General features: G+C 34.8%; 1 protein-coding gene across 1 annotated transcript in view; it reads right to left on the reverse strand.

Annotated features, from left to right (window-relative positions):
• Nucleotides 1-13,279, reverse strand: part of COL19A1 (collagen type XIX alpha 1 chain) — a 327,913-nt gene that overhangs the window by 265,724 nt on the left and 48,910 nt on the right. The window contains exons 7-9 of the mRNA XM_045069374.1: nucleotides 6,906-6,986; nucleotides 2,682-2,807; nucleotides 1,498-1,560 (exon numbers count right to left, since the gene is read on the reverse strand). Of these exons, the coding sequence (XP_044925309.1) occupies nucleotides 1,498-1,560; nucleotides 2,682-2,807; nucleotides 6,906-6,986 (270 nt within the window). The remainder of the gene's footprint in view (nucleotides 1-1,497; nucleotides 1,561-2,681; nucleotides 2,808-6,905; nucleotides 6,987-13,279) is intronic.

A 13,279-nucleotide genomic window follows, 5' to 3' on the forward strand; every position in this document is an offset into this window, starting at 1 on the left:
AGGAAAAAGAAAACACTTTCTAGGCACTAGGCTCCTTGACATAGGTCTTAGTGATAACTTTTAAATCTGACACCAAAAGGAAAAATAAATAAGTGGAAGTATACCATGCTAAAAAGCTTCTGCACAGCAAAGGAAACCAGCAAAAAATGAAAAGACAATGTAGTGAATGGAAAAAAATACATAATTCACATATCTGACAAAGGACTAATATCCAAATATATAAAGAACTTATACAATTCAACCACAAAAGAAATTGAAAATCCAATTAAAAAATGGGCAGAAGACCTGAATAGAGATTTTTCAAAGAAGACGTATAGATGACTAAATGGTACATGAAAAGGTGCTCAATATCATTCATCATCAAGGAAATAACAAATCAAAACCATAATGAGATATCACCTCACATCCGTTAGAATGGCTGTTATTAAAAATACAAGCAATACCAGGTGTTCATGAGGGTGTGCAGAAAGAGAAACTTTCCACAAAGAAACTGTATAGCCATTATGGAGAACAGTATGGACATTCTCCAAAAAAATTAAAAATAGAATATCCAGCAATTCCACTGTTGTGTATTTATTTGAAGAAAATAAAAACATTAACTCAAAAAGATAAATGCACCTCCATATTCATTGCAGCAATATCTACAGTAGCCAAGATATGGGAACAATTTAAGTGTCCATCAGTGAATGAATGGGTAAGGAAGAGGTGATACACATACAAGCACACACACATAGACACACACTGGAATATTATTCAGCCATGAAAGACAATAAAATCTTGCCATTTATGACAACATGGATGGACCTCAAAGGCATTAATAGTAGGAAAGACCAATACTATATGATCTCTCTTATATGTGAAGAAAAGAAAAAGAGAGAGAGAGAGGGAGAGGGAGGGAGGGAGGAAGAGAAGAAGAGGGGAGGGGTGGGGGAGGGGAGAAGTGAAGAGAAGAGAGAAAGGAAGATAACAGAAGGGAAGGGAAGAGAAGAGAAAAGAAGAGGAAACCAAACTCAGATAAAGACAACAGATTGGTGGTTGCCAGAATTAGGGAGTGGAGGTTGGAGAAATGGATGAAGGGGGTAAAATTTTATTTAAAAAATAGATAAATAAACAAATGATAGGAAGCTAAAAAAGAATGTTTGGTGGGGATCCATCAGCACACAAGAGAAATAAGAGTTTAAGTATCTGGAGAACAGAATGCTAGAGTAGGCTAGGGCACAACTAAAAGTAAACTTTCTTGCTTCACAATTTTGCTTATAGTTTATAGATTTGGGTTTCCACATCTTTTCAAATTTTAGTTCCAATAGGAACTCAAAAGGAAATTTGAATGCTGATGTAGTCTTCTTTATTTCAGCAATCAGCCTTTAAATATAGTCCTTGATAGACGTTAACAGAAATGTGCATTTGTCTGGGACATCGAGATAGGAGATAGATGCATTTTAAAGTCACTTTTGGACAAATCCACTTTCATCCTTACAGTATTTTAGGGTATCTTACCGGTTCTCCTTTATCTCCTTTCTGGCCAGGTGAGCCTGGAGTTCCTGGCAATCCTGCTTCTCCCTGAGCAAAAATGAATTCTGTGTTATCAAACATTCTATCACCTTGAGCTGAAGACTAATAGTTTACAAATATGACGGTGACCATAGTAGGATAAAGCTTTACTCTCCTCTGAGCTCATGTTGGTTCCTCTGCTAGAATGCCCTTCCCTTCTCAGGAGGCTCAGTACTCTCTCTCCCCCAAATGCCATTTGACATCATCTCCTCTATGAGACTTTCCACCAACTGGAACAGATGATGCTCCTCTATGGCCTCTGCAACTTGTACTTGCTTTTCTCATGGAGCTTACATACAATTTTGGTTGCCAGAAGAAATGTAAGGTTCCTCTCAACTTTTACCTCCCCCCTATCTCTACTCTTCCAGCCAGGAGTGAAGTGGTAGCTGAATGTGTTAAGTCTCTAAGGGCATGTAGTAAGGCACAGTACTAGGGAACATTCTGCTCTAGGAACTAAGGCTAGTTTTTTCTTTTCCTCTTTCCTTTCCTTTTCCTCTTTCCTTTTTTCTTTTCCTCTTTCCTATGGGCATAGAGGAAAACCATCAAGAAATCTCTTAGCCTCCTTGTAGCACTGCCTCAAGACTGCTGTTAACATTCATAAAAGAAGTTTATGAAGGTCCAAAGGACCACTCTTCCTCACCAGGGCACCATCCTGGCACAAATGAAGCAAATTCTTAAAGTAATATTCTCTTCCTATTTCCTACAGTATCAGTAACCAACAAAGAAATACTATATAGAGTATCTTGTGTACGTGTTAAAGAGCAGCACTGTTTTCTTCAACTGTGAGTTCCCAGAACGGAAGCCTAATCCCAACACATGTTAATTACTTGTTATTTGTCTGCTGTACAGGTGGGTCCCCCCTCCCCCCTTTACCTTTCTATCCATTCTAATTCACAGCCTGGAAAGAAAGTCTGATGGCTCCAGAACTATCCAGAAAAGAAAAAAAAATCTAGGAAATCCTATTCCCAATTCCCTTCTCTTAACCCACACCCAGTGACGGAGTGGCTTATGTATTTGATTCAACTAGCACTAAAGGTCAAGATCCATTCTGTGCACCGGGGCCACATCCAAGGGGCTTGGCTCACTCTGTGTAGTGGCTTTTCCATGGGCATAGATTGAAACTAGCAAACCTTGTTTGGAATGCACTGGCACCGGTCTTGAAGTTCCTGCGTTGCTGGCAGATAGGCAGACATTCTACCGGCATGAGCGGGTAACAATGATGATGCAGCACTTCCATAGGCATCCTGCTCTGGACACTACAATCCAGAAAAATGAGTAGAGTCAATTCCAAACATTCTAACTTCCCAAATACAGGCTCCCACCAATCTAGGGATGACTTGACACTGGTATATGAACATTTAGAATGCCTTTGCTCTTTTACTAGGCCTCCAATGTGTTTTATCACACTGAGAACACGCTAGAAATACACTAAAATGTTGGTGTGTTGAGGAATTCTGAAGCTATTGTAAATGACTTTATGATGAGCACAGTAATCCCAAACATTCACAGTAACTGCCTAGTTAAAATAAAATAGTTATACATATTACATCTGTGTACGTGTTCGTGGAACAAAATTTTTAACAAAAGCAAGCAACGTGAACTTTTAGAACTTGTTTACTCCCAACAAGATGATTGTAAAGGCACGTAAAAGTAGAAAATAAATTCTTTTTATACTCCAGGATGGTATATATTTAATTAAAGTATACACTAGTCTTGGTCTTTAAAGTCCCTTATCCCTTAAAGTCATTAAAAACGCCTCCATTGTAACAGACAAGTGGTGAATTTTATACTTAAGTAGTGCGTTCAGAACATGTAGGATAACATGAAGTGAAACTTAGTTACAAAGCAATGAACTTTTTTTCTCTCAAAAATAAATCCAGACAGGGAGGATAAATAAATGCATCCCTTCCTCTCCACATCATTTACAGGCTCCTCACCATGGTCTATAACTGTGAACTTGTAATTTTATAAACTTGTAATTTTCTAACTCTGAATTTGCAGTTTAGGTGGAAGGATTCACATATTACTTTGTATGCTACAAATCATATATGCTTGGAAAAGTATTTTCAGGATAAAAAACTAAAAGATTGTCAGTGGTTATTTATTGTGGTGAGACAGTTGATAATTATTTCCTTCTTTGAATTTGGCTGTATTTTCCAAGTTTTCTATAATAAACATACACAATTTTTAAAAAGATATTACTTATTTATTTATTTGACAGAGAGAGAGAGAGAGACCGCACAAGCAGGGGAAGCACCAGAGGAAGAGGGAGAAGTAGGTTCCCCACTGAGCAGGGAGCCCCACGTGGGGCTTGAGCCCAGGACCCGGGGATCATGAGCTGAGCTGAAAGCAGAGACTTAACTGACTGAGCCACCCAGGTGCCCCAACATACATAATTTTTAAAACAAAAAAATTCTCTTGAAAAAAAATGGGTACCACTCTAATATTTCTGAAAACAATAAAATCTGTAAGAAAAATGACACTCAGAAACACTGGGACTAGTTTCCTGTGTCCACCCCGAGGTCTATCAGATTCATTCTCTCCAGATTTAATAATTAGCTATTCTGTTATCTTAATAAGTTTCCAAGTCCACAAGTCTAAAAGTCATATTAGAATGAAACACAATTAACACCAAAATAGTCCATTTATCTTGTATGATTTGGTATGATTTTCCAGCAACTTCCTGCTCTACCAGTTACCACTTAGGTAACCAAGACCCAATTTGAGTTCATAATTTTGGTCTGGATAACTAATTTACTATATTAAATTGGGACTTTAAATGATTTTAAAAGTATGTCTCAGGATTCACTATAAAACTTTCTACACTCTCCAAAAAGTGCCTGAAGGGAACATAAAAATGTACAAGTAAGGACTCTTCTCTTCATAAAACCTCTGGTTTTGATTTGATGCATATTTAGTTAATTGGCCCTACAAATTTTAATCACATTTCTCATTTATTTTCAACAAATGTTGCTGATTTTCTCCTTCTGTCTATGTCTGTGGTCATGAAACTTTACAGAAACAAAAAATCTAATCAGTAGAAGAAAAGAACTATATTTAAAGATGACCTTGAATAAATTTCACCCTTGACCATGCTGTAACATATCAATAACCAAAAAAAGTCTAATTTGAAATTCCAGGATAAAATTAAAATTTTAAGCAAGCACATTAAAATTTTCTGAATTCAACACATTTTTCAGAAAAAAAAAAGTTGTCAGAATTACAGCAGATGCACGTAAATGGCTTTCATATAGTTATTTACCTTCCAAACTATACAGTCCCACTTGTAAAATGTAGCATGTTTCTATTTTTTGCTACTCCTTAAAAAATGGTGATGTCCCTTCAAATAATTATTAGCAGGAAAATAAGCAGGCTTTTATTATTTTTTTTCCTATACTCAAAGACGAATTCCTACCTTATTTTCTACACTTTAACTCCTAAATAATATTTTTAAGATGTGATTAATTTTCTTCCATACTTTCTGAAGTTACGTAATTGTTTTTAACAGTCAAATCACTCCATCAAATCTATTATTCATACTTCCTTAAATAATTTTCTCATAATTTGAATAGAAAAATCTCTACTATGTGATTATACAGAGTAAAAACTACTGGTCAAAAGTACAGTATTTAGATATATCAAAACATTATGTTACTTTTCAACCAGGAAAAATTATTATTTTAAGGGCTCTTATACCCTAAAGGAATAATTAATTTAAAAAGTAAACTTTTGGAGAATTAGCATCTTCAAAATTTAAATATGTGGCTCCAGGAAGTCTAGGTATTTTGTCTGTAGATTGACATTATAAATTTTCTTTTTAGATATTTATAGAAAGATATTTGGCTGGCTTTCATTTTACTTGGAATGAGAGCCATAAACTGGGTTGGAGATATGCTTTATAAAACCAAGTTACATAAGCAAAACAAATAATTTTGAAAAACTTAGCTGTGCTTTGAATCAGTCACATTATTATTCTACTACTCACAGTGAGTGACAGAAGTTAAAAATACTTTGAATTACTAAACTATCGATAAAATTTTCATGTAATTTTGAACGATAAGTATAGAACTTCTAGGAAATCTAAGATACAAAGAGAAACATTTTCACCTTTTTCTTTTACTTTTCATATGTTCTTTCCGTAAGACTTTATTGAATTAGTCCCTTTTAAATACGTTTTTGTCCCATCTAACTCCTTCAATAGTTGATAAGTCAACAAGTCAATAAACAATATTTTGACTATCTTCTATAAAGCACTAGGAATAAAAAAAGAAAATATAACTCCCCTCAGTGAGTTTAAAATGAAGTTGAATAAATTAAAAACAAATACAACTAGGTCTAATAATGTAAGATAGCACAAGTGCCCATCATAATTAAAGATAGAAAAAGCACTGAATTTTTCTTTTTCTTGTTTTTAAATGGAAGACTGGTATAAGAAAGTAACGTTGTACAGTTAGGTTGGAAATTTTAAGAATGAGAGGCTAAGTATCTGAGTTTATGCTTTGTTGCCAACAGGGAATGACCAAAGGTTTGAGAAAGAGATAAACAGAGGGCAGGAAATATGTCTTACTCACATCTGTTAATGCCTTGTTCTTCAGCACAATGTCTAGAAGATCAATGTTTTTGAATAATTAATGTTTAATGAGAGAAAATAAATGCATATACAAAGCAATGATTCAGAGACTTATTCTGGTTACACTGGAAGGAAAAAGGTCTAGAGAAAGGGAAGGCAGTTGATGTGATAACACAACAATCCAGGCATCAGATAAAGGTAGACCAGGTGAATAACAGGGAAAATGAAGACGAAAACTCTATCACAGGGTGCCTGGGTGGCTCTGTCTGTTAAACATCTGACTTCTGCTCGGGTAATGATCTCTCAGAGTCCTGGGATCAAGCCCTGCATTAGGGCCCTGCTCAGCCCCTCCCTTCTGCCCCTCCCCTCTGCATATGCTCACATGCTCTCTCTCTCTCAAACAAATGAAGTCTTTAAAAAAAATCTATCACAAAAGAAAGGTATCCAGAATGGATATGATATCTGGATATATGACATCCAGAACTATGTGAGTTTTTTACACAGTTTAAATCCCTGTGTTTTGTCTTGAACTTTGGGAATGATATGTCCTCACTTTGGACTCAACATAAATAAGGGAGAATTTATGACTTTTTCCATAAACTATGTTCTGACAGTAGCATCATCATTTTCCAAACTATGTGAGAGCACTAAAAGTCGTCTCTTACTTGGAACAAATTACTCACCTGGCTTCAACAGAAGATGTTCAGTGCTGCCTTATATTTGCACTCTATGGACCACGCAACTGACATTCTATATTCTTCCCAAGCCAAGAAAACTAACTTACCTTGGTGTCTGATATTTCGCAACATGTTTCTTGTGCTATGAAGTTTGAGTTACAGTAGATTTTAAACTGGTGAAGCTCAATCTATTAAAAAAGTAGTAATAAGACACATCATTAGTTTTCTTGAAAGTCACTGAGGCACTTAAAAATTGTGGTAATTTAACAGGAAAGATAAAAGGAGCTATACAAATAAGTTATTGGTAGATATTTTTAATGCTTTTGTTTAATTTAGGATTCATGATTTTGTGGATCATTTGAGAAAGAGACATGGATTCAATTATTAAGATAGATCTCTAGATAAAGGAAATCAGGTAATGAAAGCAACTGCAAATCTTTGCTATGATTTCATACACAAAAGAAGTACTTACTTTAAGAGAGACATTGTTATGCATTACAAGAAAGTATGCCCACAAAATGAGAAAAATTTCAAAGTAAGAAATTGTGGGGGAAAAGTAAAGTCAAAGGTATGAACACGTGATAGAAAAGGCTTTCTCAGTAGTTCCAGAGCTCTTATTTGAGACACTGAAACAGATGCTTACTTCTTAATAAGAAAAAAAAAGTACTTTAGTTTTCATCTATATTTCATGGATTCTGTACAATATCTATGGATGTTCTACTACACTGGGATAACCCTGAGCAATACTCATAATCTTTTTACAAAAATAATCAGTTCCTTCTATCTGCTTAGTAGATTCATATTTTTTGGCATTGGATATGAAATAAAAAGTAGTTCAAAAAAAGTGCAATCATGCCTTTAAATGCAAGATCAAGCAACCATGTGAAAAATAATTACTACAGACTACTGAAAAGATATCAATACGATAGATGTATAAGTCAGCTATTTTAAGTTACTTTGTGGTTGCAAATTTAATAATTTAATTAATAATCATACAAGGATGTCACATATTATGTAGGTCAGGAGCAACCTCTTCTCTCTACCCTCTCCTCCCACTGACTACACATTTCTCTCTGCCCCTTTCCACCTCTTTCTCTGTTTCCCAGTATTACAGAGCTAGATTATGTATTACTTTGATGTCAATAAGTATGGTCTATAGAAAGATCCAACGGTTAATATTACAATAATTAATCCTACCATAATGAGAAGCACTTATCTTTGTTGAGTTCTGAAACTCTACCCAACACACACAAAAAAAGCCAAAAAGGTGGGGGAGAAAGGCTGTAACTATTACTCTATAGTGCACTGAGATGAACAGAATCAATTCAGCTCATAGAAAGTGTTAAGAAATACGGACATCTTCTGAATTCATGAGCAGCCTACCATTTGCAGCCAATGCAAAATTCTGAGATAAAATGAAACTTTTTTATTTTCTATAACTTTTTGCAAGGTATTGAAATTAACTTTTGTTTATAAAATTTAAATACACTGTCTTACATAGTCAAATAAAAGACCATGCAGTAACATACCCATTATATGGAACAAAGAATGGGGATTCCAATTAATTAATATTCTTCTTAACTGAAACTAATATAACATCATGATTTTTATCAATTTAGCCAATAAATATTAAAATTTGATTATGTACAATTCACTATACTAGACCCTTTTATGAATTATTTTATTTTTTTAAATATTTTATTTATTTGTCAGAGAGTGAGGAGAGAGCACAAGCAGGGGGAGTGGCAGACAGAGGGAGAAGCAGGTTCCCCACTGACCAATGAGGCCCAATGCGGGACTTTATCCCAGGACCCTGGGATCATGATCTGAGCCAAAGGCAGAGGCTTAACCCACTGAGCCACCCAGGTGTCCTGATAATGGGAGTTATTTTAGTTAACTAAAGACGGATGATCAATTTTTGATGGATTAGTAACTAATCAAGTACCATGACATTGAAACTACAAACCTAGTTTAATGATGCTTTCTTATTCATTAGTTACTCTGGAATCCTTCACTGACACTGTGCTTTACAAGGACAATGTTTAGGACTAAGTCTATACTGGCCCTTGTTACACAGAATTTGTTTTAAAAAATCCTTTGTATCTTTTTGTCACCTATTTCTTTTTCACAAAAGTAACTAGGCAGTATAAAAAAATAAAACCCAATTATTGGGATTTTTTTTCCAATAACATCCATCCAGCGTAAATAAAACATTTTCACACTACAACAGATCTTATGGATTATAGAGCTTCCACAGAGATGATGAAAAATTAGTCCACTTAAATTTTTAGCAGGACCAAGAATCTTTACAGAATAAAATATGTATTTTATTTGCTTAACTCAAACACTATCTCATAAATAAGCTGCATCATATCACTTTAATTGTTTAATTTTTGTCTTTATTTATTTATTTATTTATTTTAAAAAAATTTTAAATCTAGTATAGTTACACCCACCTCCCCTCTGGTAACTTTCAATTTCTTTTCTTTAGTTAAGAGTTAATTTCTTAGTCTGTCTTTTTTCTTCTTTGTTTGTTTTGTTTCTTAAATTTTAAATATGTGTGAAGTCATATGGTATTTGTCTTCCTCTGACTGACTTATTTCACTTAGCGTTATACTCTCTGAACCAACCATACTGTAGTGAATGCCAAGATTTCATTCTTTTTTATGGCTGAGTAATAAATATGTAAATATATAAATATATATTTTTTAGGAAAAATATAAGGATATATATATATATATATATATATATTTTTTTTTTAAGGAAATACTTTAAAGAAAATTTTCTTAATTTTTAAGGAAACTCCATACTGTTTTCCTCAGGGGCTGCATGAGTTTGCACTTCCGCCACAGTGTACAAGGTTTCCTTTTTCTTGGGATCCTTCCCAACACATGTGGTTTCTTGTGTTCTGATTCTGACAGCTGTGAAGTGATATCTCATTGTGGTTTTGATTTCATTTCCTTGATGATGAGTGATGTTGAGACTCTTTCCATGTGTCTGTAGGCCATCTGTGGATTATTTATTTTTTGGGTGTTGAGTTTGGTAAGTTCTTTATATATTTTGGATACTAACCCTTTATCAGATACATCACTTGCAAGTATCTATTCGCATTCAATAGGTTGCCTTCGAGTTTTGTTGATGGTTTCCTTTGCTGTACAGAAGTGTTGTTTTGTTTTGTTTTGTTTTGCTTTTTGTTTTGTTTTTACAAAATTCTGTTTCACTTGCCTCAGAAGACCTATCTTGGTATGGAAGAAGACACTACCGCCTGTGCTCTCTTTTAGGATTTTTATTCTTTTTATTCTTTCAGGTCTCACGTTTAGGATCTAATCCATTTTTCATTTATTTTTATGAATGGGTTAAGAAAGAAGTTCAACTTCATTCTTTTGCATGTGGCTGTCCAGTTTTCCCAACACCATTTGTTGACAATTTGGATTCCTTTTATTCTTTTTCCCATTGCATATTTTTGCCCCTTTGTTGAAGGTTAATTGACCATATAATTGTGGGTTTGTTTCTGGGCTTTTTACTCTGTTCTATTTATCTAAGTGTCTATTTTTCTGCCAGTACCAAAGTGTTCTAATAACTACAGCTTTTCAGTGTATCTTGAAATCTGGGATTGTGATAACCTACAGTTTTGTTCTTCTTTTTCGAGATTGCTTTGGGTATTCAGGGACTTTTGTGTTTCCATACAGATTTTAGAATTATTTGTTCTAGTGCTGTGAAGAATGCTGTTGTATTTTGATAGGGATTCCATTAAATCTGCAGATTGCTTTAGGTAGTATGGAAGTTTAAAAAAAAAATGTGTTCTCCCAATCCATGAGCATGGAATATCTTTCCATTTGTTTGGCTCATCTTCAATTTCTTTCATCAGTGTTTTACAGTTTTCAGAGTTCAGGTCTTTCAGCTCCTCGGTTAAGTTGATTCCTAGGCATTTTATTATTTTTGATGCAATTATAAATGGGATTGTTTTCTTAATTTCTCTGTTGGCCACTTCATTATTAATATACAGAAATGCAATGGATTTCTATATGTTGATTTTGTATCCTATGACCATACTGAATTCATTTAAAATTCTAGTAGATTTTTGGTGGAGTCTTTGGGGTTTTCTATATATAGTATCATGTCATCTTCAAATAGTGAAAGTTTTACTTCTTCCTTGCCAATTTGGATTCCTTTTACTCTTTTTTGTTGTCTGATTGCTGTAGCTAGGACTTCCAGAACTATGTTGATTAGAGTGGTGAGAGTAGACTGCTTTGTGTTGCTTCTGAGATTAGGGAAAAGCTCTGTTTTTCACCATTAAGTACATGTACAAGGTTGGTTTTTCATACATGGCCTTATGTTGAGGTATGTTCCCTCTAATCCTACTTTGTTGAGGGTTTTTAATCGTGAATGGATGTTGTACTTTGTCAAATGTTTTTTCTGCTTATATTAAATGATCATATGCTTTTTACCCTTTCTCTTGTTGATGTGATATATCACATTGATTGATTTGCAAATATTGAACCACCTTTGCATGCTGGGAATAAATCCCACTTGATTGTGGGAATTGTGGGATTGTAGGAATGATTTTGAGGATTTTTCTACCTATGTTCATCAGAGATATTTGTCTATAGTTCTCTTTTTAAATTTATTTCATTTAAATTCAATTAAGCAACATATAGTACATCATTAGTTTTTGAGGTAGTGTTCAATGATTTATTAATTGCATATAACACACAGTGCTCATCACTTCACCTGCCCTCCTTAATGCCCGTCACTCAGTTACTTCATCCCCCAACCCTTCTCCTTTTCTGCAACCCTTGTTTGTTTCCTGGAGTCAAGAGTTTTTCATGGTTTGGCTTCCTCTCTGATTTCTTCCCATTCAGATTTCCCTCCCTTGCCCCATGATCCTCTGTACTATGCCTTATATTCCTCATATGAGTGAAACCATATGATAATCATCTTTCTCTGACTGACTTATTTCACTTAGCAAAATACCCTACAATTCCATCCATGTTGATGTAAATGGTAGGTATTCATCCTTTCTAATGGCTGGGTAACATTCCATTGTATATATGAACCACAACTTCTTTATCCATTTACCTGCTGAAGGACATCTCAGTTCCTTCTAAAGTTTGGCTATTATGGACATTGCTGCTATTAACATTGGGATGTGCATGCCTCTTCTTTTCACTACATCTGTATCTTTGGGTAAATACCCAGTAGTGCAATTGCTGGGTCATAGGGTAGCTCTATTTTTAACTTCTTGAGGAACCTCCATATTGTTTTCCACAGTGGCTGTACCAGCTTGCATTCCTACCAACAGTGTAAGAGGGTTCCCCTTTCTTCACATCCTCAACATTTGTTGTTCCCTGTCTTGTTAATCTTAGCCATTCTAGCTGCATAAGGTGGTATTTCATTATGGTTTTGATGTGTAATTCCCTGATGGCAATTGATGTAGAGCATTTTTTCATGTGTCTGTTGGCCATTTGGATGTCTTCTTTGCAGAAATGTCTGTTCATGCCTTCTGCCCATTTCTTGATTAGATTATTTGTTCTTTGGGTGTTGAGTTTGGTAAGCTCTTTATAGATTCGGGATACTAGCCCTTTATCTGATATGTCATTTGCAAATATCTTCTCCCATTCCATAGGTTGCCTTTTAATTTTGTTGACTGTTTCCTTTGCCATGCAGAAACTTTTTATCTTGAGGTCCCAGTAGTTAATTTTTGCTTTTGTTTCCCTTGCCTTTAGAGATGTGTCTTCCCAGAAATTGCTGCAGCTGAGGTGGAAGAGGTTACTGCCCATGTTCCCCTTTATGATTTTGATAGATTCCTATCTCACATTTAGGTCTTTCATTCATTTTGTGTTTATCTTTGTGTAGAGTGTAAGAGAAATCCAGTTTTATTCTTCTGGTTGTGGCTGTCCAATTTTCTCAGCACTATTTATTGAAGAGACTGTCCTTTTTCCATTGAATATTCTTTCCTGTTTTGTCAAAGATTAGTGGACCAAAGAGTTGAAGGTCCATTTCTGGAAACTTATAAACTACCAGGACTGAAACAAGAAGAGGTAGAAATCTGAACAGATCAATAACCAGCAAAAAAATTCAAACAGTGATCAAAAACTTCCCCCAAAACAAGAGTCCAGGGCCAGAGGGCTTTCCAGGGGAATTCTACCAAACATATAAAGAAGAAATAATACCTATTCTATTGAAGTTGTTTAAAAAAATAGAAATAGAATAGAAATGGGAGGAAAACCCCCAAACTCATTCTATGAGGTTAGCATTACCTTGATCTCTTTTTTATAGTGTCGTTATCTGATTTTGGCTTTAGGGTAATGCTGGCCTCATAGAATCAATTAGGAAGATTTCTTTCCTCTTCTGTTTTTTTCCTATAGTTAGAGAAGACAGACTAATAACTCTTTAAATGCTTATTAGAATTCACCTGTGAAGCAGTGTAGTCCTGGACTTTTGTTTTTTGGGAGTTTCCTGATTACTGATTCAATTTCAT

The sequence above is a fragment of the Mustela putorius genome, unplaced genomic scaffold (genome assembly GCF_011764305.1).
Source record: "Mustela putorius furo isolate JIRA1106 unplaced genomic scaffold, ASM1176430v1.1 tig00003927_pilon_pilon_pilon, whole genome shotgun sequence".
NCBI lineage: Eukaryota > Metazoa > Chordata > Mammalia > Carnivora > Mustelidae > Mustela > Mustela putorius.